General features: G+C 38.9%; 1 protein-coding gene across 3 annotated transcripts in view; it reads right to left on the reverse strand.

Moving 5' to 3' along the window:
* The window catches only part of CEP83 (centrosomal protein 83), a 147,979-nt gene that overhangs the window by 1,671 nt on the left and 120,027 nt on the right, over positions 1-26,281 (reverse strand). For all 3 annotated transcript variants that reach the window (XM_069584200.1, XM_069584198.1, XM_069584199.1), the window contains 2 exons: positions 23,405-23,534; positions 1,595-1,698 (listed from right to left, as the gene is read on the reverse strand). In XM_069584200.1, coding sequence (XP_069440301.1) covers positions 1,595-1,698; positions 23,405-23,534 — 234 coding nt within the window. The remainder of the gene's footprint in view (positions 1-1,594; positions 1,699-23,404; positions 23,535-26,281) is intronic.

Below are 26,281 nucleotides of genomic sequence, written 5' to 3' on the forward strand. Positions count from 1 at the left end.
ATTTTACTTCAGGAATCAAACAGAAATAGAGAAAATACCAGGTTGAATATTATGAATTTTGTAGGTGAAATATGGTCTGCTGCTGCTAAGTCGCTTCAGCAGTGTCTGACTCTGTGCGACCCCATAGATGGCAGCCCGCCAGGCTCCCCCGTCCCTGGGATTCTCCAGGCAAGAACACTGGAGTAGGTTGCCATTTCCTTCTCCAATGCATGAAAATGAAAAGTGAAAGTGAAGTCACTCAGTCGTGTCCAACTCTTAGCGACCCCATGGACTGCAGCCTACCAGGCTCCTCCATCCATGGGATTTTCCAGGCAAGAGTACTGGAGTGGGGTGCCATTGCCTTCTCCAAACTATGGTCAAACATAGCTAATTAATTTTGTCCTATTTTTTAATGTACCTAATGACAAAGGTCAAACTACCTAACTTAAGGGAAAATGACATGGATTAAAATAACTTTTCAGGCCTTCACAGTTCACCACTTTTTTGGACATTAATTTCCTAATAATCACAAGTAATCAAATATAGTTTCAAAACCATTTAAAGTTCTAGGTGATCTGTGCCATAGCTGCCCACTCTTGAATTGATAACACTTCCTCTACAACCATTAATTTTGAAATAAGTTGAATTTTGTTTTAGAATGAATGTAGTGGCTTCTCACTTTGGAACAGAGAGTATTTGTAAAACTGGCATTTATTCCACAGTCTGGAAACCTCCTGGATGTTCTAAAAAAAAAAAAAAAAAAACCCACCACACACAACTGTTCACATTTTAGTACTAATTATACCCAAGAAGACCAGTATACATTGTAAAGCATCACTGCTTGATATACAGGCAACTTCCATTACAGAAAAGTCTGATACTGTCTAAATGCTGAAAGTGAAGTCGCTCAGTCATGTCTGACTCTTTGCAACCCCATGGACTGTAGCCCAGCAGGCTCCTCCATCCATGGGATTCTCCAGGCAGGAATACTGGAGTGGGGTGCCATTTCCTTCTCCACAATGCTGAAGACTTCTACTAATTAGCTGACTTTGAAAAGATTTTATTAACTTAAATCACAGGGGTCATACAATGCCACTACTACTAAATTAAAATGGTAAATCTCTGCTCAAAACTGCTAATGATGCAGATTATTAGTTGTGCTTGGATATAAATAAAAACCAGAAACTACCGCCCAATAATATTTTCCACACCAAAACAGTAAAAAACTGAGCCTTGACTCAAAGTTGTCAATTTGAGACAACTTGTTGAGTTGTCAATTTGACAACTCAAAGTTGTCAAAGTGGCCACAATTTCGAACTTGTAATCACTAAACGGTCTTGTCTCAGCAGCAAGGATTTACACCACTCCTGGCTACCAAAGCCAGGGACTGACCTTTCCGTCAGTCCCAACCATACAAAACAGAAAAGCATATGTTAAAGACCTTTTGGTTTGAAGAAACATTCAACCAAAAAAAAAAATGAATGAGGAGTCTAATGAAGTTTTAGGATTGTTTTCAATTTATATTTTAAAAGCAACCCAAGTACATTATACTCAGAAACAAAGTTCTATAACATCAAAATACCACATGGGGCATATATACAAACAAACATATTACCTATTTAACACCTGATTTTCTGTTTCCAATTCTTCTCTCTTTGCCTCTAAGATTTCTACCTTTTCCTGCAGTCTCTTTAATTTGTTTTCATGAAGAGATTTTCTCTAAAAAAAGAGAGAAACAATTAATACGAACAAGTATGGTAATATGTACTCTCCTATTTGAACAAAGCTATATAGTGAATATTTTACTCGACCAAAAAAATTTTACTTAGAGATAAGTTTTTTCAGTGAATAATCAGAGCAAAGATCACTGGATACAATGCTTATTGAGAATTGCAAAGATAATAATGCACAGATCTAGCTCATACCCTCAAAGTAACAAACAGAACTATTATAAATGCCAAACCAGAAAATTAGCATCAATAAGGAAACTGTGCAGATAGAAATTCTAAGAAGGGAAGAAGTCAAATTTTACTAATGAGTTTGCCTGTCACCTGATAATCATGAGCTCTTCATTCTCCCAGAAGATATCCTGGGTTTAAAATAACTATAAATTTAAAATTAAAAGCAAGTTTGCAATTGATAAATCACTACCAAAGTAGTAAATTAAAGGATCAGACAGCTAAGACTGATTATGGATGCATCTCAGTTTGAAAGCATGCCTTTCTAAACGGAAAAATTTTCTAATAATATGGAAAAATCTATGTATAATGCAAAACAAGTAAATGAAAAAGGTAATACCTTTTTAATTTTATAAAAAGTTTGCCTTTAAGAAAAAACAGAAAAACACCTATAAATGCTGACACTCATTTAGTAGCTATAGACCTTTTAGGTTTTTGGTTTCTAACTCTTTACTAAAGGATAACAGGCTTACTGAAGAATGAGTAGAATATAAATGTATAGAATGTAAACCCACAAAGCCAACACTGGTGTCATCTCATAGGTCAAGAGAACGGGCATACCAAAAGGGCCCCTACCCTTCCCTCCTTTCAATCTCTACTCTCCCTGCCCTCTGAAAACATAACCAACTAATCTACTTCTCAAGCTGCAGTTTAGTTTTGCCTGTTTTTGAACTTCATGCAAACAGAATCATAGTGCACATTCTTTTACAGATGGCTTTTTTCTTTGACTCAATACTGGGAGATTTATTCATGGTATTGCTTACAGGCAGAGTTCACTTACTGCCTACTCTGGCACTAAAACCACGTTTCTGTCCTTTATTAGCGCAAGTATATATTTATGTATCAACAGGTGATTCGGGACTCTACTCACCCACACACATCAAAGAAATCATACAGTGTACATACTTCCATCTCTCGATTTTTTGTTGTTCAACATTTCATCTCTATGATTAAGTTATGTTTATTGCACAGTTCTCTATTGTTATCCCATTATCCATTTTACAAATACCTCATATTTTATCCATTCTCCTCTTGGTAACAATTTGAATTGTTTCTAGTTTGAAGCTGCTACGAATAAAGTTTTTATGAACACTGCTGAATACGCTTTTGGTAGACATATGTCCTCATTTCTCTTTGCGTACATATTCAGGAATGAGTCATACAGAATATGTATGTTTTAACTTTAATAAACTGGCAGTTTTCTAAAGTGGTTCTAACAAATTATTAATCACATCTTGTGTGCATGCGTAGCTGTGTCTGACTATGTGACCCCATGGACTGTGTAGCCCACCGGGCTCCCCTATCCATGGGATTTTCCAGACAAGAATACTGGAGTGGGTTGCCATGCCATTCTCCGGGGGATCTTCCTGACCCAGGGACTGAACCCAGGTCTCCTGCACTGTAGGTGGATTCTTTACCGTTTGAGCCATCAGGAAAGCCTAGTCATCACCTGCCCACCAGCAATATATGAGAGTTCTAACTGCTCTGCATCCTTACCAACACTTGGTATGGTTAGTCTTTTAAAATTTTAGCTGCTCTGGTGGAATAGAATAATATGTCACTGTACCTTTAATTTGCATTTTCCTGTTGTCTAAAGAGGGTATCTTTTTATGCATACTGGCCATCTGGATATCCTTTTTTAATGAAATGTTTGTCCTAGTCTTTTCCCTGTTTAAGAAAATATTTTGAGTAATCTGTTTATTTGTAGGAATTCTTTACATATTCAGAATATGAATACTTTGTCAGATATATGTGTGGCAGATTGACCTCCCAGCGTGTGGTAATATTTTTTCTCTTAAGAGTGTCATTTTATTAAAAAAAAAAAAAAGTGACACTTTAATGTCTTTATCAATTATATCTCTTAGGACTAGTTCTTTTTTTAATGTCCTGTTTCAGAAATCTTTACTTATCCCAAGATCTGTAAGATTTTCTCCTCAGGCTTCTTTCTAGAAGTTTTATTTTTTTACCCTCACATTTAGGTCTGTGGTTCATTTTTATCTAATTAGGTTGGGTTAAGGATAACCAATTGACCCCACATCCTTTAAGTCCTCCAGCTTTGTTGTTCTTCAAGATTGCCTTGGTTGTTCTGGTCCTTTGTACTTTCATATGAATTTTAGAATCTACTTTCCAGTTTCCACAAGGAAAACTATTTAAATTTTGATTAGAATTGCATTTAATTGGTAGGTCAGTTTGGGAAGAACTGACATCTTAATAATACTGAGTTTTTCAAATCAACTAGTTTCCTTTAGCTAGGTCTTTAGTTTTTCTTGGCAATATTTGTAGTTTTCAGTGTAGTCCTGCATATCTTTCATTAGATTTGTTCCTAAGTATTTTGTATTTCTTATGCTAATGTAAATGGATTTAAATATTTTATTTTCTGTTTGTTGTCTATGTAAAGAACTGAACATCACAGAAATGCAAGTAAAAACCACAATGATATCACAACTGTTAGAATGGATATTCTCAGACAAGAAACAAGTGTTGGTGAGAATGTGGAAAAAAGGGAACCCTCTTGCACTACTGGTAGGATTGTGTAGCCACTATGCAAATTAATGCAGCCACTATGGAAAATAGTGGGCTTCCCAGGTGGCTCAGTGGTAAAGAATCTGTTTGCCAATGCAGCAAGCACAGGAGACCCAAGTTTGATCCCTGGCTTGAAAGATTCCTGGAGTAAGAAATGGCAAACCGTTCCAGTATTCTTGCCCAGAAAATTCCATGGACAGAGGAGCCTGGTGGGCTATCTAGTGCATGGGGTTACAAAGAGTCTGACACAACTTAGCAACTAGCATGCACACATGGAAAATAGTATGGAGATTCCTCAAAAAATCAAAAGTAGAACTACCAGTATTCCACTTCTGGATATTTATCTGAGAAAAACAAAAATACTAACTTGAAAAGGCATATGCACCCCACGTTCACTGAAGCATTACTTACAATAGCCAAGACATGGAAGCAAGTGTCCATCAATGGATAAATGGATGAAGAAAATGTGGTACACACACATTAGAATATGGTTCAGCCATTATAAAGAAAATCTTGCCATCTGCAACAACATGGCTGGATCTTGAGGACATTTTGCTAAGTATAATAAACTAGACTGAGAAAAACTACCACGTAATCTCACTTATATGTGTAATCTTTAAAATAAAATAAGCTCAAAGATATAGTGAACAGATGGGCAGTTGCCAAAGGCAGGGGGTGAGGGATGGGTGAAGTGGGTGAAGGAGATCAAAAGGTACAAACTTCCAGTTAAAAAATAAGTAAGTCCTATGGAGGTAATGTACAGCATGGTGATTATAGTTAATAACACTGCATTGCAGATTTGAAAGCTGCTAAGAGATTAATTTATTGACAGAATGTGGCCCACTAGAGAAGGGAATGGCAAGCCACTTCAGTATTCTTGCCTTGAGAACCCCATGAACAGTAGGAAAAGGCAAAATGATAGGATACCAAAAGAGGAACTTCCCAGGTCATTAGGTGCCCAATATGCTACCGGAGATCAGTGGAGAAATAACTCCAGAAACAATGAAGGGATGGAGCCAAAGCAAAAACAATACACAGTTGTGGATGTGACTGGTGACAGAAGCAAGATCCGATGCTGTAAAGAGCAATATTGCATAGGAACCTGGAATGTCAGGTCCATGAATCAAGGCAAACTGGAAGTGGTCAAACGAGAGATGGCAAGGGTGAAGGTCAACATTCTAGGAATCAGCGACCTAAAATGGACTGGAATGGGTGAATTTAACTCAGATGACCATTACATCTACTACTGCGGGCAGGAATCCCTCAGAAGAAATGGAGTAGCCATCATAGTCAACAAAAGAGTCCGAAATGCAGTACTCGGATGCAATCTCAAAAACGACAGAATGATCTCTGTTCGTCTCCAAGGCAAACCATTCAATGTCACAGTTATCCAAGTCTATGCCCCAACCAGTAATGCTGAAGAAACTGAAGTTGAACGGTTTTATGAAGACCTACAAGACCTTTTAGAACTAACACCCAAAAGAGATGTCCTTTTCATTATAGGGGACTGGAATGCAAAAGTAGGAAGTCAAGAAACACCTGGAGTAACAGGCAAATTTGGCCTTGGAATGCGGAATGAAGCAGGGCAAAGACTAATAGAGTTTTGCCAAGAAAATGCACTGGTCATAGCAAACACCCTCTTCCAACAACACAAGAGAAGACTCTACACATGGACATCACCAGATGGTCAACATCGAAATCAGATTGATTATATTCTTTGCAGCCAAAGATGGAGAAGCTCTATACAGTCAACAAAAACAAGACCGGGAGCTGACTGTGGCTCAGATCATGAACTCCTTATTGCCAAATTCAGACTTAAATTCAAGAAAGTAGGGAAAACTGCTAGACCATTCAGGTATGACCTAAATCAAATCCCTTATGATTACACAGTGGAAGTGAGAAATAGATTTAAGGGTCTAGATCTGATAGATAGAGCGCCTGATGAACTATGGAATGAGGTTCGTGACATTGTACAGGAGATAGGGATCAAGACCATCCCCATGGAAAAGAAATGCAAAAAAGCAAAATGGCTGTCTGCGGAGGCCTTACAAACAGCTGTGAAAAGAAGAGAGGCGAAAAGCAAAGGAGAAAAGGAAAGATATAAGCACCTGAATGCAGAGACCCAAAGAATAGCAAGAAGAGATAAGAAAGCCTTCTTCAGTGATCAGTGCAAAGAAATAGAGGAAAACAACAGAATGGGAAAGACTAGAGATCTCTTCAAGAAAATTAGAGATACCAAGGGAACATTTCATGCAAAGATGGGCTTGGTAAAGGACAGAAATAGTATGGACCTAACAGAAGCAGAAGATATTAAGAAGAGGTGGCAAGCATACACAGAAGAACTGTACAAAAAAGATCTTCAAGACCCAGATAATCATGATGATATGATCACTAATCTAGAGACAGACATCTTGGAATGTGAAGTCAAGTGGGCCTTAGAAACCATCACTACGAACAAAGCTAGTGGAGGTGATAGAATTCCAGTTGAACTGTTTCAAATCCTGAAAGACGATGCTGTGAAAGTGCTGCACTCAATATGCCAGCAAGTTTGGAAAACTCAGCAGTGGCCACAGGACTGGAAAAGGTCAGTTGTCATTCCAATCCCAAAGAAAGGCAACACCAAAGAATGCTCAAACTACTGCACAATTGCACTCATCTCACATGCTAGTAAAGTAATGCTCAAAATTCTCCAAGCCAGACTTCAGCGATACGGGAACTGTGAACTCCCAGATGTTCAAGCTGGTTTTAGAAAAGGCAGAGGAACCAGATATCAAATTGCCAACATCCGCTGGATCATGGCAAAAGCAAGAGAGTTCCAGAAAAACATCTATTTCTGCTTTATTGACTATGCCAAAGCCTTTGACTGTGTCGATCACAATAAGCCGTGGAATATTCTGAAAGAGACGGGAATACCAGACCACCTAACCTGCCTCTTGAGAAATCTGTATGCAGGTCAGGAAGCAACAGTTAGAACTGGACATGGAACAACAGACTGGTTCCAAACAGGAAAAGGAGTGCATCAAGGCTGTATATTGTCACCCTGCTTATTTAACTTATATGCAGAGTACATCATGAGAAACACTGGACTGGAAGAAACAGAAGCTGGAATCAAGATTGCCGGGAGAAATATCAATAACCTCAGATATGCAGATGACACCACCCTTATGGCAGAAAGTGAAGAGGAACTAAAAAGCCTCTTGATGAAAGTGAAAGAGGAGAGTGAAAAAGTTGGCTTAAAGCTCAACATTCAGAAAACGAAGATCATGGCATCCGGTCCCATCACTTCATGGGAAATAGATGGGGAAACAGTGGAAACAGTGTCAGACTTTCGTTTTTTGGGGGTTCCAAAATCACTGCAGATGGTGACTGCAGCCATGAAATTAAAAGACGCTTACTCCTTGGAAGAAAAGTTATGCCCAACCTAGATAGTATATTCAAAAGCAGAGACATTACTTTGCCGACTAAGGTCCGTCTAGTCAAGGCTATGGTTTTTCCAGTGGTCATGTATGGATGTGAGAGTTGGACTGTGAGGAAGGCTGAGCACCGAAGAATTGATGCTTTTGAACTGTGGTGCTGGAGAAGACTCTTGAGAGTCCCTTGGACTGCAAGGAGATCCAACCAGTCCATTCTGAAGGAGATCAGCCCTGGGAATTCTTTGGAAGGAATGACGCTAAAGCTGAAACTCCAGTACTTTGGCCACCTCATGCGAAGAGTTGACTCATTGGAAAAGATTCTGATGCTGGGAGGGATTGTGGGCAGGAGGAGAAGGGGACGACAGAGGATGAGATGGCCGGATGGCATCACGGACTCGATGGATGTGAGTCTGAGTGAACTCCGGGAGATGGTGATGGACAGGGAGGCCTGGCGTGCTGCGATTCATGGGGTCGCGAAGAGTTGACACGACTGAGTGACTGAACTGAACTGAACTGAAGAGACTTATCTTAAAAGTTCTCATCACAAGAAAAACAATTCTGTAGCTATGTATGGTGATGGATGTAACTATTAACTAGACTTACTGTGGTAATAATTTTATTATACACATATCAAATTTTCTCTATGGAAGGTTTTAAATTAAGGATTCCATTTCCCTTATAGATACAGGACTATTTAGATTTCCTAATTTTTGTTAGTTTTATTGAGATGTTCAAGGAATTTGTCCACTAAATTGCAATATTAACATAGTTATTTTTATAATATTGTTTTAATATCTGTAAGATGTATAGTGATATCCCCCTTTCATCAGGATTGAACCCGGGTCTCCTGCATTGCAGGCAGATTCTTTACCGTCTGAGCCACCAGGGCCCATTATATCGTCTATTCGTGTTTATTTACTTATCTACCTATGAGGAGTCTGGGGAGAATCAATTTTATCACCATCTTTTCAGATTGATCAGCCTTGGCAAGTTAAATTTTCTCTATTGTATATTTTCTCTTCATTGATTTCTGCTAAATCTACCCACAGAGTTCATAATTCAGTTAATTCAGTGTTTTTTAGTTCTCAACTTGCCATTTAAAAAAATGTCTTCTAGTTTTCTGGTCCAATTCTCAAGCACTTATGCTGGAGCATACACAACATGGTACTTTTAAAGTCTATGTCTGATAACTCCATTACTTGGATCCCCTGTGGGGGGGTTTGCTTACATTGGTTGTTACCCTTCTCTTGATTTTCAGTGTTATTTCCTCATGCAGCTATTTTTAAACCATTATTAATAGAAACTTGTTAAAACTGATGAACCCGTATTGATACATTATTATTAACTGAGGTCCGCAGTTTTCACTGTCATCCTCTGTGTTGTTCAGTTCTGTGGTTCCATCACATGCATAATGTCATGTATCCACTACTGTGTGTTAACTGTTCAGTCATGTCCACTGCTGTAGCATCACACACACACAGTTTCACTGCCATAAAAATTCCCTGTGCTCTACCTGTTTATCCCTACTCCCTCACCTCACAGTCTGGCAACCATTGATACTTTTTCTGTTTCCATAGTTTTGCCTTTTCTAGAATGTCATGTATTTGAAATCACATAGCAAACAGTCTTTTCAGACCAGCTCTTTTCATTTAGTAACATGCATTTAAGGTTCCTCCATATCTCTGCATGGCTTAATTGCTCATTTCCATTTTATCACTGAATAATATTCTCTTGTGTGGATATAGCAAAGTTTTTTTTAACCATGCACCTACTTAAGGACGTGTTTCTTGCTTCCAACTTTTGGCAATAATGAACAAAGCTGCTATAAATGTTTGTGCATAGTGTTGTGCGTGTGCGTGTGTAAACGTAAGTCTTCAACTTGTTTGAATAAATACTTAGGAGTGTGATTGCTGGACTGTATGGCCAGACTATTTTAGCTTTGTAAGAAACTGCCAAAGTATCTTCCAAAATGGCTGTATAGTTTTACAATCCCACCAGTAAAAAAGTTCCTATTGTTCCATATCCTTACCAGCAGTTGATACTGTGTTTTGAATTTTAGTCATTCCAATAAATGTGCAGTGATGTCTATGTTTATTTTTGATTTAGGGATAGATATTATAATTTAAAAACTGAGGAAGTAACTTGAAGCCTACAATGTTAGTTTCCCTTAGAAAAGATTTATACTTGTTTCTGGCAGGCAGCTAGGAACACTAACAAATAGGGGTTAATTTAATCTAGTTATAAGGACAGATTATCTGAAGTTGTGCTTCAATACCTGCAAGGACCAAGCTATTTTCAGTTCACTCTTAGTCCAAGGGTATATTCCTTCACAATGTCAACCCAAAGCACTAGTGGACTCAGACCTGAGACCCTCTCTCTAGCAGATTCTGAACTCTGATTTTTGTTCCCCTATGAGGGTGTCAAAAGCTCTGCTTCACTCTTCAGCTCTCTCTTCTAGAACTGGCAGTCTCCTCTAAGGGAAAAGCAGCCAAATGCCGTGCTCACCTCTCTAGGTTTCTCTCTCTCCAGGACCTTGGCCTGTTTAATTCTTCACTGCCCTTCATGGGGATATTTTTAAAAACATTTTGTCTGCTTCTTCTAGTTCTCATGTGGAGAGCTGATCCACATATTTCCTAGTCTGTTATTATCAAAAGCATATGCTCCTTTTAGGTATTTTAGTTCAACTATCAGCAGACATTTTAAAGATGGAAATGCTTAATACTTCATTATTATATGATTATATAAAACTTTAATCTTAAAATCTAGTTATATTTCTCCATTTTTACTGCTCATTTAAACTAGCAATTTTTCACTTTCACCAAATCTTAACAAGTATGTATATTTATATACACACACATATACAGAGTACCCACTTAATTGGGCCCTATTTTAATCATAGGAATACAAACTGTAGGGATTTCTGAGGGAACTCCAATCAATAAGGACAAAAAACATGAGAAAAGGCTTTTTAGAAAGGATAAGAATTGAATAAGAAGAATCTGTAATTCTATAAGAATGTGGATTCCCCTGAAGGTTCTCCTGCAGTGGACTGATGGGTAAAAACATTGTTTTGAAAAGATTAATATGGCATTAATGTAAAAGATGGACCCTGAAGTTTGCCTCTTAAGAGGAAAATCTGGAGATAAGCTTCTTGAAGATAGATAGGGTCATGACACTGTTATCCTCATCACTGTAAAAACAGCCATTTACTGAGCACTCTTCTTTGCCAGGAACTGAGCTGGAATGTTATAAAAGAGCTGCATGGCTGATTGACTAGTAGACTCAATGAATGCCTTAGACTCTAACATTATCTTAATTTCCTCACAGATCCCTCATTATATTGACTCAAGTCTCCGTCTCAAACTCACCTGGAGAAACTGACCTTAGTTAAATACGACCCTACTGACTGCACAGTTGGACCTATAGCAACTGAAATATAGCTGGCATGTACACGTGCACACACACATACACAAAATTATGCTGACTAGTCTCAAATTAATCAGCACTAACTTCAAATGGGGCTTCCCAGGTGGCTCAGTGGTAAAGAATCCATCTGCCAAGCAGGAGACATGGGTTCAATCCCTGAGTCAGAACAATCCCCTGGAAAAGAAAATAGCAACCTACTCCACTATTCTTGGCTGTGGAAATCCGAAGGACAGAGGAGTCTGGCAGGCTATAGTCCATGGGGTCCCAGAGAGTCAGACATGACTTAGTGACTAAATGACGTCAAATGGGCCCCAGAGGGTACCTGGGATTTCTATTAATTCTCTTAATCCAATCACTCTCCCAAACTCGTATTCTTTCACAACTTCTGGTCTCTCCTCAAATCTGTTAGACCTCTACTCTTCACAGTCTGAGCTGGTGACCCAGATTCTTTTTCACACTGAGAAAATAGCAGCAATCAGTAGAGAATTTCCACACATTCCCATTACATCCATCAATTTATCAGGAATTTACAACTAAGTATTTTGTCGTCTTTCCAGTTACAACAGAGACACTGTGTCCCAATCCCTTCCCCCTCTGAACTGAATCTAATGCCCTTCTGCCTACTAAAACACATCGTCCCTTCATTTGCCATCTTTCTCCCACATTATCAGTTTTCCCCCTGCAACTGAATCATCCTATAACTTCGTCTTAAAAGAAGCCTTTGCTCCCATCCCAGCTCTCTGTTCTTCACAACAAAAGTCCTTGGACAAACTATGTTCTACTTCAATCAGACCTGCATACCTACTATTCCACAGGAACAACTTGGGACAAAGCCACCAACAACGATCACAGGTTGTTGTTCAGTCGCTCAACTGTGGCTGACTCTCTGTGACCCCATGGACTGCAGCACGTCAGGCTTCCCTGTCCTTCACCATCTCCTGGAGCTTGTTCAAACTCACATCCCATTGAATCAGTGATGCCATCCAACCATCTCATCCTCTGTTGTCCCTTTCTCCTCCCACCTTCTATCTTTTCCAGCATCAGGTAACCAAAGTATTGGTGATTCAGCTTCAGCATCAGTCCTTCCAAAGAATATTCAGGGTTGATTTCCTTAAGGATGGACTGGTTTGATCTCCTTGCTGTCCAAGGAACTCTCAGAAGTCTTCTCCAACACCACAGTTCAAAAACATCAATTCTTGGGCGCTCAGCCTTCTTTATGGTCCAACTCTCATATCCATACATGACTACTGGAAAAACCATAGCTTTGACAAGATGGCCTTTTGCTGGCAAAGTAATGTCTCTGCTTTTTAATATGTTGTCTAGGTTTGTCATAGCTTTTCTTCCAAGGAGCAAGCATCTTTTAATTTCATGGCTGCAGTCATCATCTGCAGTGATTTTGGAGCCCAAGAAAATAAAAGTCTGTCACTATTACCATTGTTTCCCCATCTATTTGTCATGAAGTGATGGGACTGGATGCCATCTTAGTTTTTTGAATGGTGAGCTTTAAGCCAGTTTTTTCACTCTCTTCTTTCACCTTCATCAAGAGGCTCTTTAGTCCCTCTTTGTTTTCTGCCATAAGGGTGGTGTCATCTGCATATCTGAGGTTATTGATATTTCTCCCAGCAATCTTGATTTCAGCTTGAACTTTATCCAGCCCAGCATTTTGCATGAGGTACTCTGCATAGAAGTTAAATAAACAGGGTGATAAAATACAGCCGTGATGCTCTCCTTTCCCAATTTTGAGCCAGTCTGTTGTTCCATATTCAGTTCTAACGTTGCTTCTGAACTTGCATACAGTTTTCTCAGGAGGCAGGTCAGGTGGTCTGGTATTCTGATCTCTTGAAGAATTTTCCAGTTTGTTGCTATACACACAGTCAAAGGCTTTAGTGTAGTCAATGAACCAGAAATAGATGTTTTCTGGAAGTCCCTTGGTTTTTCAATGATCCAACAGATGTTGGCAATTTGATCTCTGGTTCCTCTGCCTTTTCTAAATCCAGCTTGAACATCTGGAAGTTCCTGGTTCATGTACTGTTGAAACCTAGCTTCAAGGATTTTGAGAATGACCGTGCTAGCGTGTGAGATGAGTACAATTGTGCAGTAGTTTGAACATTTTTTGGCAATGCCCTTCTTTGGAATTGGAATGAGACTTTTTCCAGTCCTGCAGCCACTGTTGAGATTTCCAAATTTGCTGGCATATTGAGTGCAGCACTTTCACAGCATCATCTTTTAGGATCTGAAATAGCTCAGCTGGAATTCCATTACCTCTACTAGCTCTGGGCTTCCCTGGTGGCTCAGACAGTAAAGAATCTGCCTGCAATGCAGCAGACCTGAGTTTGGCCCTTGGGTTGGTAAGAATCTGCCTGTAATGTAGGAGACACAGGTTCGATCCCTGGGTTGGGAAGATTCCCTGGAGAAGGAAATGGCAACCCACTCCAGTATCCTTGCCTGGAAAAATCTCATGGACAGAGGAGCCTGGTGGGCTGCAGTCACAAAGAGTTGGGCACAACTGAGCGACTAACACACTTATACTTACTTATTCTTTCCTAGAGAATGCCCATGGATAGAAAAGCCTAGTGGGCTACAGTCCACGGGGGTCACAAAGAGTTGGACATGACTGAGTGACTAAGCACACCACTAGCTTTGTTTGTAGTAATGCTTCCTATGACCCACTTGACTTTACACTCCAGGATATATGGTTCTAGGTGACAGATCACACCATCATGGTTATCCAGATTATTAAGATCTTTTTTGTATAGTTCTTCTGTGTATTCTTGCCAACTCTTCTTAATATCTTCTGCTTCTGTTAGGTTCATACCATTTCTGTCCTTTACTGTGCCTATCTTTGCATGAAATGTTCCCTTGGTGTCTCTCATTTTCTTAAAGAGATCTCTAGTCCTTCCCATTATATTGTTTTCCTCTAGTTTTCTTTTTAATACTTACATAGCCAAAGAAAATCTGTCTTCATCTTACTATTTTATCATCTTACCATTGTGAAATAAAGTTCACATTATGGGAAGACAAGAAAAATTTAAACATAAAAATTCTTCTCTGCCTTTGGCCTCATCTCCTCTCACTGTGTATCTGTCATTATGCATTGACCAAATCTCCCCCCCATCAGCAGGAATATCTGCTCAACCATAAATGGCAACATTCTCCTAGCATCAGTAAGACAACTCCTTGAAAGATAACATTCCCTCTTGATCTTGTAAAGGGTCACACGACCCATATAACAATGGTGCTTAATTCTGGATTGTGTAAACTGTCAATAATACGTCATTTAATGTACAGCTCTCTGTCTCAAAAAAAGCTTAAATAATAAGCTGCATCTTGACTTCTAATGGGGGAAACAGCTCTCAGAGCTTTCTGAGATGCTCTTCGGTTATAATCCTCAAATTTGTCTCGAATAATATTTTACAATTCTTTCTTATATTGACTGATTAATTTTTTGTTGACACTAAAGAGCCTCTTGATGAAAGTGAAAGAGGAGAGTGAAAAAGTTGGCTTATAACTCAACATTTATAACTCAAAACTAAGATCATGGCATCTGGTCCCATCGCTTCATGGCAAATAGATGGAGAAACAGTGGCAACAGTGACAGACTTTATTTTTCTGGGCTCCAAAATCACTGCAGATGGTGACTGCAGCCATGAAATTAAAAGACGCTTGCTCCTTGGAAGAAAAGCTATGACAAACTTAGACAGCTTATTAAAAAGCAGACATTACTTTACTGACAAAGGTCCATCCTGTCAAAGCTATGGTTTTTCCAGTAGTCATGTATGGATGTGTGAGTTGGACTATGAAGAAAGCTGAGCACCGAAGAATTGATGCTTTCGAACTGTGGTGTTGGAGAAGACTCTTGAGAGTCCTTTGGGCTGTAAGGAGATTCAACTAGTCAATCCTAAAAGAAATCAACGCTGAATATTCATTGGAAGGACTGATACTGAAGCTGAAGCACCAATACTTTGGTCATCTGATGCGAAGAACTGACTCACTGGAAAAGACCCAGATGCTGGGAAAGAGTGAAGGAGGGAGAAGGGGACGACAGAGGATGAGATGATTGGATGGCACTACCGATGCGATGGACATGAATTTGAGTAGGCTCCGGGAATTGGTGACAGACAGAGAAGCCTAGTGTGCTGCAGTCCATGGGGCTGCAAAGAGTCAGACATGACTGAGCGACTGATCTGATCTGATGAATGTCATTTGACACGGCTAATTATTCTTGAAGCATTTTTCTTCACTTGGCATCCAATACTTTACTGATTATTTTCCTATCATACCGGCCACTCTGCCTTAACTTCCCAACTTCTTAAGTTTGGAATTCCTCAAAACTCAATCCTCAAACTTGTTCTTTTCTGTCTTCCTTCACTTTCTAGGTGACCTCATTTAGTCCCATTGCTTTCAATACCATTTACACATTGGTGAGCCTCAAATCTTTATCTCTAGCCCAGTCCTATTCCCTGAAGTCCTGATTCATGTGATCACCAGATTACTTAATATCTCCATTTGGAAGTCTAGTGGGCACCTCAAAGAGTTAATGTGTCCAAAGGGGGCATCTCTGTTTTATCCCTGAATCTGTCCTATCCAAGGTCTTTACCATGTCAGTAAACAGCAATTCTACTTTAACTAGGTACTCAAGCCCAACATCTTAGTCACCTTTGATATATCTCCTTAATACCCTATAACCACTGTAAGCTCCACCTTTAAAAATGTATCCAGAATCCTACCATCAGTCTACTACTAGTTCTCTACAGCTCTCAGCTGGACTATAGAAAAGTGGTCTTCCTGAATCCTCTTTGCCCTGCTTACACAACAGGCAGAAATTCTCTTAAAACATTATTCAGATTATATCATGTCTCAATTCAAAACTCTCTAGTGTGTTCCTATTATTCAGAAATAAAATGAAAAAAAAAAAAAAAAGCCCCAACATCACATAGCCTCCTCCTACTTCTCTCCATTCCAGCTAATCAGGTCTCCCTTCTTGTTTTCCTTCAACATACCAAGTCGACTCCTGCCTCCACCTTTTACTTTCTATTTACTCTGGCACATTCTTTCCCTACAAACAAAAGATGGCCTCTCCCTTCTTTCCTCGAGGTCTCTGCACAATGTTACTTTATCAGAGCCTTCCCTGATCACCTATATAAACCACCACCCTCTATCTCTACTGGTTTTCCTCTTACCACACATCTCCACCTGATATGTATTTGTTTCTTTACCCCATGTCTCCCATCCACTATCATATAAGCTCCTTAGTACGGTCTTTGTTTGTATATCACTGCAAATAAAACAATACGTAGCATATAGCAGGTTCTCAATAAATTTGTTAAGTAAACTGACTAAATGAATACAGAGAAACTGTGTAGAGAAGAGTCTGAGCTCAGATGTTAGCAATAGGAGTAAAAAGAAATGAGGTGGGCACAATGCGAGATATATTATAAAGGAAGAGTTCACAGGCTCCAGTGACTGTACTGGGTAGAAGAGTGTCTCCATAATATGTTTACACAGAATGTGACTGTGATATAAAAGGAAACATATTTGGTCTTTTTCCTGGGTTACTGGCAGAGAGCTCCTAAAACTCACTGAATTTCTTGAGTGGCAGAAGCATCTTTTGCTATTCATAATCAGCCCTTTTCAACCGTATCTGAGTTAATACTAATAAGTTAACTTAGGATGCGATCCCTAGATAGTCTTAAAATAGGACTAGTCACTAGAAAAAACAAGTGGTGAGAAGGTAGGAACTTTCAGCCCTCCTCCCACCTCCCATTCTCAGCTTCTGGGAGGCGGGGGTACTGAGACCAACAGCTATCAAAACGCTTAACAAGGATACCTGGAAAGCCTCCAGCACAGTGAGTACACTGATTTGCTAGGAGGGTGGCACATCCCATCCCTTCCATACCTTGCCCTACACATCTCTTCTATTTGGCTATTCCTGAGTCATACCATAATAAACCAGTAAATATGAATAAAGTATTTTCATAGAATCTGGGCAGGGGTTTTACAGGGACCCTGATTAACAGCTCTTATGAGACGGGACCCTTCAATCTGCGGGAGCTGATGCGGTGTCAGAATTTAACTGAACAGTCAGACACCCAGTTGGTATACAGAAAATTAGGTAATTGGTTCTTGGTCCTGGAAAACACTCCAGAGTGTTATTTTTAAAAAAGGGTAGCGTTAAGATGAGAGTAGGCCCTGAATCCAACATTGACTTGTGTTCTTATAAAAAGGGAGCAATCTGGACACACAGACAGATGCGCAGAGAGACCACCATGTGAAGACAGAGGCCCCATGCACCAGCAGCTGAGAGAGAGGCATGGAGCGGACCCTTACTCCAGAGCCCCTAGAGGGAGCATGGCCCTATGGACACCTTGGTTTTGGACTTCTAACTTTAGAACTGTAACATTATACATTTCTGTTGCTTTAAGCCACATAATTTGTAATAACTATTTATAACCACCTTGCTTTACGCCACATAATTTGTAGTAATTTGTTATAGCAACCCTAGGAAACTGATACACGGATTGACTAGATTTGGAAAAAGGGAGCCCTCAGGATGAATCACAGGTTTGAAGCATAAGTGATTGGAAGAATGGTGCTCCACTGAAAGAAATCAAAGTCCAGAGGGGAAAGTGGCTGTAAGAAATGGTTTTAATTTTGATTTTAGTCTGATACAATCACAGGATAATCAAATGGATGCCTTAGTATTATAAACATTACAACACAAAAGAGTAAAAGACAAATCAAAAGATACTGATGCAAGACTCAAAGCTAAAATTTTCCTTTCACCACATTCTAGCCAAATTCAGTGAACTCTTTTCAACAATCATGAGCATTTATCTTTGATATCTTTCTTTCCTGTGGCTTATATAACAACATACTAGAGCTTCTACCTCTATGACCATCTGACCATTCTTCTACTAAATCAGCTACTTGCTCAGTCAACTTAGTTCATAGTCCTTTATTTTTCAGCCATTCCCCAAATTTGAAGGGTCTAATTATAAATCTCTAATCTGAACTACTGACCTTCATGCTTTATGTTCCATTATTTCTGGTTACCTACACAATATCTTCACTTGAGAGTCCAGGACTTGTCTACATGGATGCACTGTTATCAGTTTATATTGGACATGTGTTTAGTCAAATACATCTTCTCTTTGTACTCAACTGACACATGCTCTTTATTTCATTATGACAACTCTTCTTATATCCCCTCATAGCTAAAATACTTCCTATTTTCCTTTTTCTTATTTAGCATTGTAATAGTCTGTAATTTTTTTTTCTTTTGGAATACTTTCAGGAGTCATCCTTCACCTTCACTCTATACTGCAAGCCCAAATTCCAGACCTCTTACGTCATTTTAAGATTACTGTAATAGCTTTCTAACTAGTCTGTCTTCAAGCTTTCTTCTCTCTAAGAGAGTGGTTCTCAAATTTTAGTGTCCATACAGATCACATGGAAGTGACTAATAGATTCTTTAGGTATTGGATGTTATTTTATTTCTCCAATTAGATTATATGGTCAAAAAGGACAGGAATCAATCATAGCTTCTATGTTCTGCTCAGTGTATAACATAATGCCAGGCCACAAAACATATTCAATAGATATTTTACAACTTTAAGACTACGGTTCATTTCTTTTTCTAAACCATTCATAACCTCTAACCAAGAGTTATTTCAAAAACATATACCTTAGAATAAAAATCACAAGTTATTTCAAGTGCCTCAAAAAGAAAAGCACAAATCATTGTCCTCCTACCAAGAGATTGCTCTTCATACTCACACTTAAAGAATATGTGAGGAAAACATACAGAGAAGTCATCAGTTACAGAAGGGCATTTCAACTCAAGACACTTGGTCAAGCTTTTCCAAACAATCAACAAAATATCATTACACTTTGTCATTACATCTTCATGTAATGTCACTTACCAGAAAGGACATAAGCTTTGTGGTTAAAGAGGTTGGAGTTGTAAAAGAACACAGTCAGATGGCAGTGAGCCATCTCACCTAGCCTGTAGGAAAAAGATCAAGCTGCTACTCCCCAGTTATAAGAACCTCTCACAGGAAAGTAACTCTAAAGGATTATGATTTCTGCTCTGGAGTTAATACATATTTGACCTGTTTTAAATCTTACCGCGTAAGAAAGTTGTGACTTTTGTCATCTAAAGAAATTTTAAAAGTCTGCTGCAATTTTACGAATCCTCTTTATGCTATCTTATAAGCCAAAATTTTCATACAGAAACATCAATTTGAATGGGAAAAGGGTCTGAGTTAAAGAAATTAATTTTATAGTGACTGTTTTGCCACAAGAAATAAGACTCATGTGCATTATGGCTACAATGCAGAGAAGAGCAGTAAAGTATCTGGAATCAAAGAAAGGGGGAAACGAAAAGAGTAACAACGCAGAAGAAACACAGAACTAAGAATAGAAAGATGTAGGTTTCAGTCATGGTGCTCCTAACTGGTGAAGTGATCTTGGCTACCTGCCACTTCAGCTTCCTAATCTGCAAAACTCTATCTGAATACTAAGACCTTCCAGCCCTAAAATTACACACACTTGCCTACTTTTGACTATTGCCATGTCACATATATTGTCTGTTTTTTCACTTTAACTGAGGTACAGTCGTAAGCCTACAGGGTAGTGTTCCACATGATGGGACAGCTCTGGGTCATAATTATTTACTGAATTAACAACTTTTTACAACTTAAAATCATAATCCACAGATTACATTTTTTAAAGTAAAATAGGTATTTACTATATTCATACGCATCATTTGGCAGTAATTTCAGTAGGAAAAACATTCATCCTAGGTCAATACTGATCAAAGGTTATTTTGCAAGTTTCTTAAAATACCACCTTCTCCCCTCTTTCAGGTTCAGTTCAGTTCAGTTCAGTTCAGTCGCTCAGTCGTGTCCGACTCTTTGAGACCCCATGAGTCGCAGCACGCCAGGCCTCCCTGTCCATCACCAACTCCCGGAGTTCACTCAGACTTGCGTCCATCGAGTCCGTGATGCCATCCAGCCATCTCATCCTCTGTCGTCCCCTTCTCCTCCTGCTCCCAATCCCTCCCAGCATCAGAGTCTTTTCCAATGAGTCAACTCTTCGCATGAGGTGGCCAAAGTACTGGAGTTTCAGCTTCAGCATCATTCCCTCCAAAGAAATCCCAGGGTTGATCTCCTTTAAAATGGACTGGATGATCTCCTTGCAGTCCAAGGGACTCTCAAGAGTCTTCTTCAACACCACAGTTCAAACGCATCAATTCTTCAGCACTCTGCCTTCTTCACAGTCCAACTCTCACATCCATACATGACCACAGGAAAACCCATAGCCTTGACTAGACAGACCTTAGTCAGCAAAGTAATGTCCCTGCTTTTGAATATGCTATCTAGGTTGGTCATAACTTTTCTTCCAAGGAGTAAGCATCTTTTAATTTCATGGCTTCAGTCACCATCTGCAGTGATTTTGGAGCCCCCCAAAATAAAGCATGACACTGTTTCCACTGTTTCCCCATCTATTTCCCATGAAGTGATGGGACCGGATGCCATGATCTTCGTTTTCTGAATGTTGAGCTTTAAGCCAACTTTTTCACTCTCCTCTTTCACTTTCATCAAGAGGCTTTTGAATTTCTCTTCCCTTTCTGCCATAAGGGTGGTGTCATCTGCATATCTGAGGTTATTGATATTTCTCCTGGCAATCTTCATTCCAGCTTGTGTTTCTTCCAGTAAAGCATTTCTTATGATGTACTCTGCATATAAGTTAAATAAGCAAGGTGACAATATACAGCCTTGACATACACCTTTTCCTATTTGGAACCAGTCTGTTGTTCCATGTCCAGTTCTAACTGTTGCTTCCTGACCTGCATATAGATTTCTCAAGAGGCAGGTTAGGTGGTCTGGTATTCCCATCTCTCTCAGAACTTTCCACAGTTTATTGTGATCCACACAGTCAAAGGCTTTGGCATAGTCAATAAAACAGAAATAGATGTTTTTCTGGAACTCTGTAGCTTTTTCCATGATCCAGCGGATGTTGGCAATTTGATCTCTGGTTCTTCTGCCTTTTCTAAAAAAAGCTTGAACATCAGGAAGTTCACGTATTGCTGAAGTCTGGCTTGGAGAATTTTGAGCATTACTTTACTAGCGTGTGAGATGAGTGCAATTGTGCGGTAGTTTGAGCATTCTTTGGCGTTGCCTTTCTTTGGGATTGGAGTGAAAACTGACCTTTTCCAGTCCTGTGGCCACTGCTGAATTTTCCAAATTTGTTGGCATATTGAGTGCAGCACTTTCACAGCATCATCTTTCAGGATTTGAAATAGCTCAACTGGAATTCCATCACCTCCACTAGCTTTGTTCGTAGTGATGCTTTCTAAGGCCCACTTGACTTCACATTCCAGGATGTCTGGCTCTAGGTGAGTGATCACACCATCATGATTATCTGGGTTGTGAAGATCTTTTTTGTGCAGTTCTTCCATGTATTCTTGCCACCTCTTCTTAATATCTTCTGCTTCTGTTAGGTCCATACCATTTCTGTCCTTTATCAAGCCCATCTTTGCATGAAATGTTCCCTTGGTATCTCTTACCTATGATTACCTGATAATCTCTCTCACCACTGGATGTCACTTTTGCGCCAAAGGAAGTCAACCCAACCTAACCTCAATAATTAGAATCTGATCTCTAAGATACTTACCTCTAAAGCCTCAACATAAAAGTTTTTCTGTGAAAGATAAAATCAGCCCTTGTAATTTCTAATGATTTCCAGCTAAAAGCTGGCTTCAGATGCTTTTAGGCTTCAAACAATACACGGAGGCATAAGTAGGATTTCTGAGATCATCCCAAGCCGTGAAATAGCTTCACTAAAACCCCATCAATACCCATACACTGCTCAGTACTTATATGGGCAGAAGGAAAGAGAAAGAGAAGTGATAGACTCAGGAAAAAACAATGAAGCAACATAAGTATATTTGAGTACAAAACACTGGTATTCCTATATAATTAAGTACTGCTTTATAATCTCACCGTTATACTACTTTTAGCATACAAAAAAAAGAAATGCAGTATTCATAAACCAAGAAAGTGGGGAAGTAACAATGTTTAGGCTTCTCATGTTGTCACTCCAACTATCAGGACAAATTTGGCAGTTATGTCTAATGACATAAACAAGTCACTAGGAACTGTGTCCTTTATTTCCAAATTCAGAATATATAAACAATATACAGTTCTCTTAAGCAAATATGAACAACTACACTTACCGATAAACACAGAGACATTAAGATACTCTGTATCTGTCCTGAAGTACCTTCCTCTCAGACCTTCTTACTTTCTCACACCAATGCCAGTACTAAGGGAACTTATGAAATGAAGACATAACAACTCATTTATGGGACTTTCTTTTTTTTTTTTTAACTATGTTCCCCTTCACCCAACATACATGTGCCAATCTTGCTAAAAATAACTGCTGAATTGCTGCCATAGTGAGCCATGGTTACTAATGGGGCTATGCTGCATTCCTTGGGTCTGCTGTTGTAAAAACCACTGACTTAGATGAATCACCTGGTTACATTACTTCCATGATGCCCTGGACTAAATTTTTAGGTTCTGGAGAAAATATGCCTGCAAAGATGAAGTTTTAAAAAGATCACGAGTGTGAGAACTATCACAGGTGTTTCAGAAGCCAGGGGAGTCCTAGTTCCTTCTGCTGGGGCAAGGAGATACTTGCTCCTATATTCCTGATTTGGAAACAAAAAAGTATTGGAACCACAAAAACAATGTTGAAAGAACTGGTTAAGCATAGCTGAAACAGACCTAATCAAACTGTAAGTGAAGAATGAGTTAAATGAGCCTTGTATGGGCTGGTCTAGAAACTATCAATGAAAACTACCATCTCTGTGGAAAAACGTATGTGGGTTCTGAAAAACTGACTTGTACACATATTTCGAAATAAACCTGTTGAGTAGTTTGCATGTTCCCAATTTATCTTTGCAAAGTTGACAGCAAAATGTCATGTTTAAATATCAAACGTAACATACCACTAAAGTCTGCTTTAATTATGTATTATATTCTACTAAAAATAGTTATGTTTTTACTCTACAGAAATAATTTAATAAGAACCACTTGCCTTTTTTTGGGCAATTGCAGCTCGCTGCAATTTCTCTTTAGCTTGATTATACTTTTCTTCTCTGTCAGTGATACGTTCATGAAGCTTATGCTTTTCTTCCAACCATTGTATTTGCTTCTCTTCCAATGCCCTGTCAGAGAATGTACGTAAAACCTATTAACCCTTAGAATTAAATAGATATTACCACAAGTATAATCAAACTCACTACCTCCTTCTTCACCACCTCCTCCCTTATCCAACACAGGCATTCTTGCATGACCACATATTTCCTAACAGTACCATTAGTGACTGTTTCCTACGAGCCAGCCACTGTGCTTATTAAAAGAGTGCATGTACTACATCATTTAGACTTCATAAAAATCTTTTTATTTTTTAAATGAGGGATAACTGCTTTATAGAATTTTGTTGTTTTCTGTCAAACCTAAACATGACTCAGCCATAGGTATACATATATCCCCTCCGTTTTGAACCTCCCTCCTATCTCCCTCCCCATCCCACCTCTCTAGGTTGATACAGAGCCTGTTTGAGTTTCCAGAGCCATACAGAAAATTCCTGTTGGCTATTTTACATATGGTAATGTAAGTTTCCATGTTACTCTTTCCATACATCTGACCCTCTCCTACCCTCTCTCCATGTCCATAAGTCTGTTCTCTATGTCTGTAAATAAGTTCTTCAATACCATTTTTCTAGATTCCATACATATGCATTCAGTTCAGTTGCTCAGTCGTGTCTGACTCTTTGTGACCCCATGAACTGCAGCACGACAGGCGTCCCTGTCCATCACCAACTCCCAGAGTCCACCCAAACCCATGTCCATTGAGTCGGTGATGCCATCCAACCATCTCATCCTCTGTCATCCCCTTCTCCTCCTGCACTCAATCTTTCCCAGCATCAGGGTCTTTTCAAATGAGTCAGCAGTTCTCATCAGGTGGCCAAAGTACTGGAGCTTCAGCTTCAATATCAGTCCTTCCAATGAACACCTAGGACTGATCTTTAGGATGGACTGGTTGGATCTCCTTGCAGTCCAAGGGACTCTCTAGAGTCTTCTCCAACACCACACTTGAAAAGCATCAATTCTTTGGTGCTCAGCTTTCTTTATAGTCCAACTCTCACATCCATACATGACCACTGGAAAAACCATAGCCTTGACTAGATGGACCTCTGTTGGCAAAGTAATGTCTCTGCTTTTTAATATGCTGTCTAGGTTGGTCATAACTTTCCTTCCAAGGAGTAAGCGTCTTTTAATTTCATGGCTGCAATCACCATCTGCAGTGATTCTGAAGCCCAGAAAAATGAAGTCAGCCACTGTTTCCACTGTTTCCCCATCTATTTGTCATGAAGTGATGGGACTGGATGCCATTTATCTTAGTTTTCTGAATGTTGAGTTTTAAGCCAACTTTTTCACTCTCCTTTTTCACTTTCATCAAGAGGGCCTTTAGTTCTTCTTCACTTTGATACCACCAAGCTATTAAAAACTGAGCCCAGTAAAGATGGCTATCAGCCTTGTTATCAAGTCTTAATGTGATGTTTTCTAGCTAGAGTAAATTTCATATATGTGCTATTTTATAGTAACATCATAACAACTTACATCTTTAAAGCTTTTCTGTATGCTTTATGATTTTTTTGTATCCTCACTATAGGCAGTACAAATGAGATATACAAACCCTGAGGAGTCAAGACTGCATGACTAAGGTCATACAGATTTTAAGTGTCTTCGCTGGGACCAAAATCACATCAATGGACCCTTAGTCCAGCTATTTTCTGCTACGTAATCCTATAAATGGGCTTCCCTGGTGGCTCAGTAGTAGAGAATCCGCCTGCCAATGCAGGAGAAGACAGTTTGACTGCTGGGTTGGGAAGATCCCCTGGAGAAGGAAATGGCAACCCACTCCAGTAGCTTGCCTGGGAAATCCTGTGGAAAGAGGAACCTGGCAGGCTATAATTCATGGGGTTGCAAAAAGTTGGACACAACTTAGCAACTAAACAACAATCCTATGAATAACATTTAGAAACCAATGATAAGTTGGTTAAATTTGCTAGCTATCCTGTTATTAGAATTCTTAAGCACATTTGAAATCAAACACTTAAAGATTTAAAGGATTCCACAAACACTTAAAGGATTCCAAGATACAAATTTCTATTTTTCTTTTCTCAAAATGTAAGCAAAATAATTTGGACTCTGTGATATGTCATGACACATTATGGGCAATTATCTTCCTTACTTTTCTTGAAATTCAACCACACATACGAAGCCATGGACAAGCCTTAAAAAATGAAAAACTGAAAATAAGAAAAAAAATTTTATGTGGCAAGCAGCCTTCAGAAGAAAAAATGTGAAAAGAATAATGTTTTATAGATTCAAAACCTTATAATGACATGTTATAATAACAAAGCAAATACAAAATAGTAGTTTTCTATCATATATAAACAGAATTTTCCAGGGAAATCTTGATCACCACAATCATCTCCCTACAGTTTACTAGACTGTCTATTACTAAGAGATTCCAAGATCAAAAAATATTAACAAATAAATGAGCTTTTCAAAGAGAAAATCCAAAAGATTCTAATTCTAGGAAGTAAATTGTACACATCAAAAATTTTGTTTCTGATTTCTGGCATTCTGAAGAATTTATATACTTGAAGTACTAAGAAATATATTGATTTACTCAGTGAATAAAGAAGTGTTTCTCTGAAGGTTTTCAGAATACTGTGGTCAGGCAGAGTTTTAAGAGGTCTTCTTTTTTTGAAAAACCTATCTCAGAGTTCTAAAAGCTCATCTCTAGAAACAGAAAATACATTACCTAAAACCACTGTACATGTCAATGGGGTATTTTAACTAATTATCAAAATACATTCGACACTGGAATCGTCATTAAA

The sequence above is a fragment of the Ovis canadensis genome, chromosome 3, assembly GCF_042477335.2.
Source record: "Ovis canadensis isolate MfBH-ARS-UI-01 breed Bighorn chromosome 3, ARS-UI_OviCan_v2, whole genome shotgun sequence".
NCBI classification, from domain to species: Eukaryota; Metazoa; Chordata; class Mammalia; order Artiodactyla; family Bovidae; genus Ovis; species Ovis canadensis.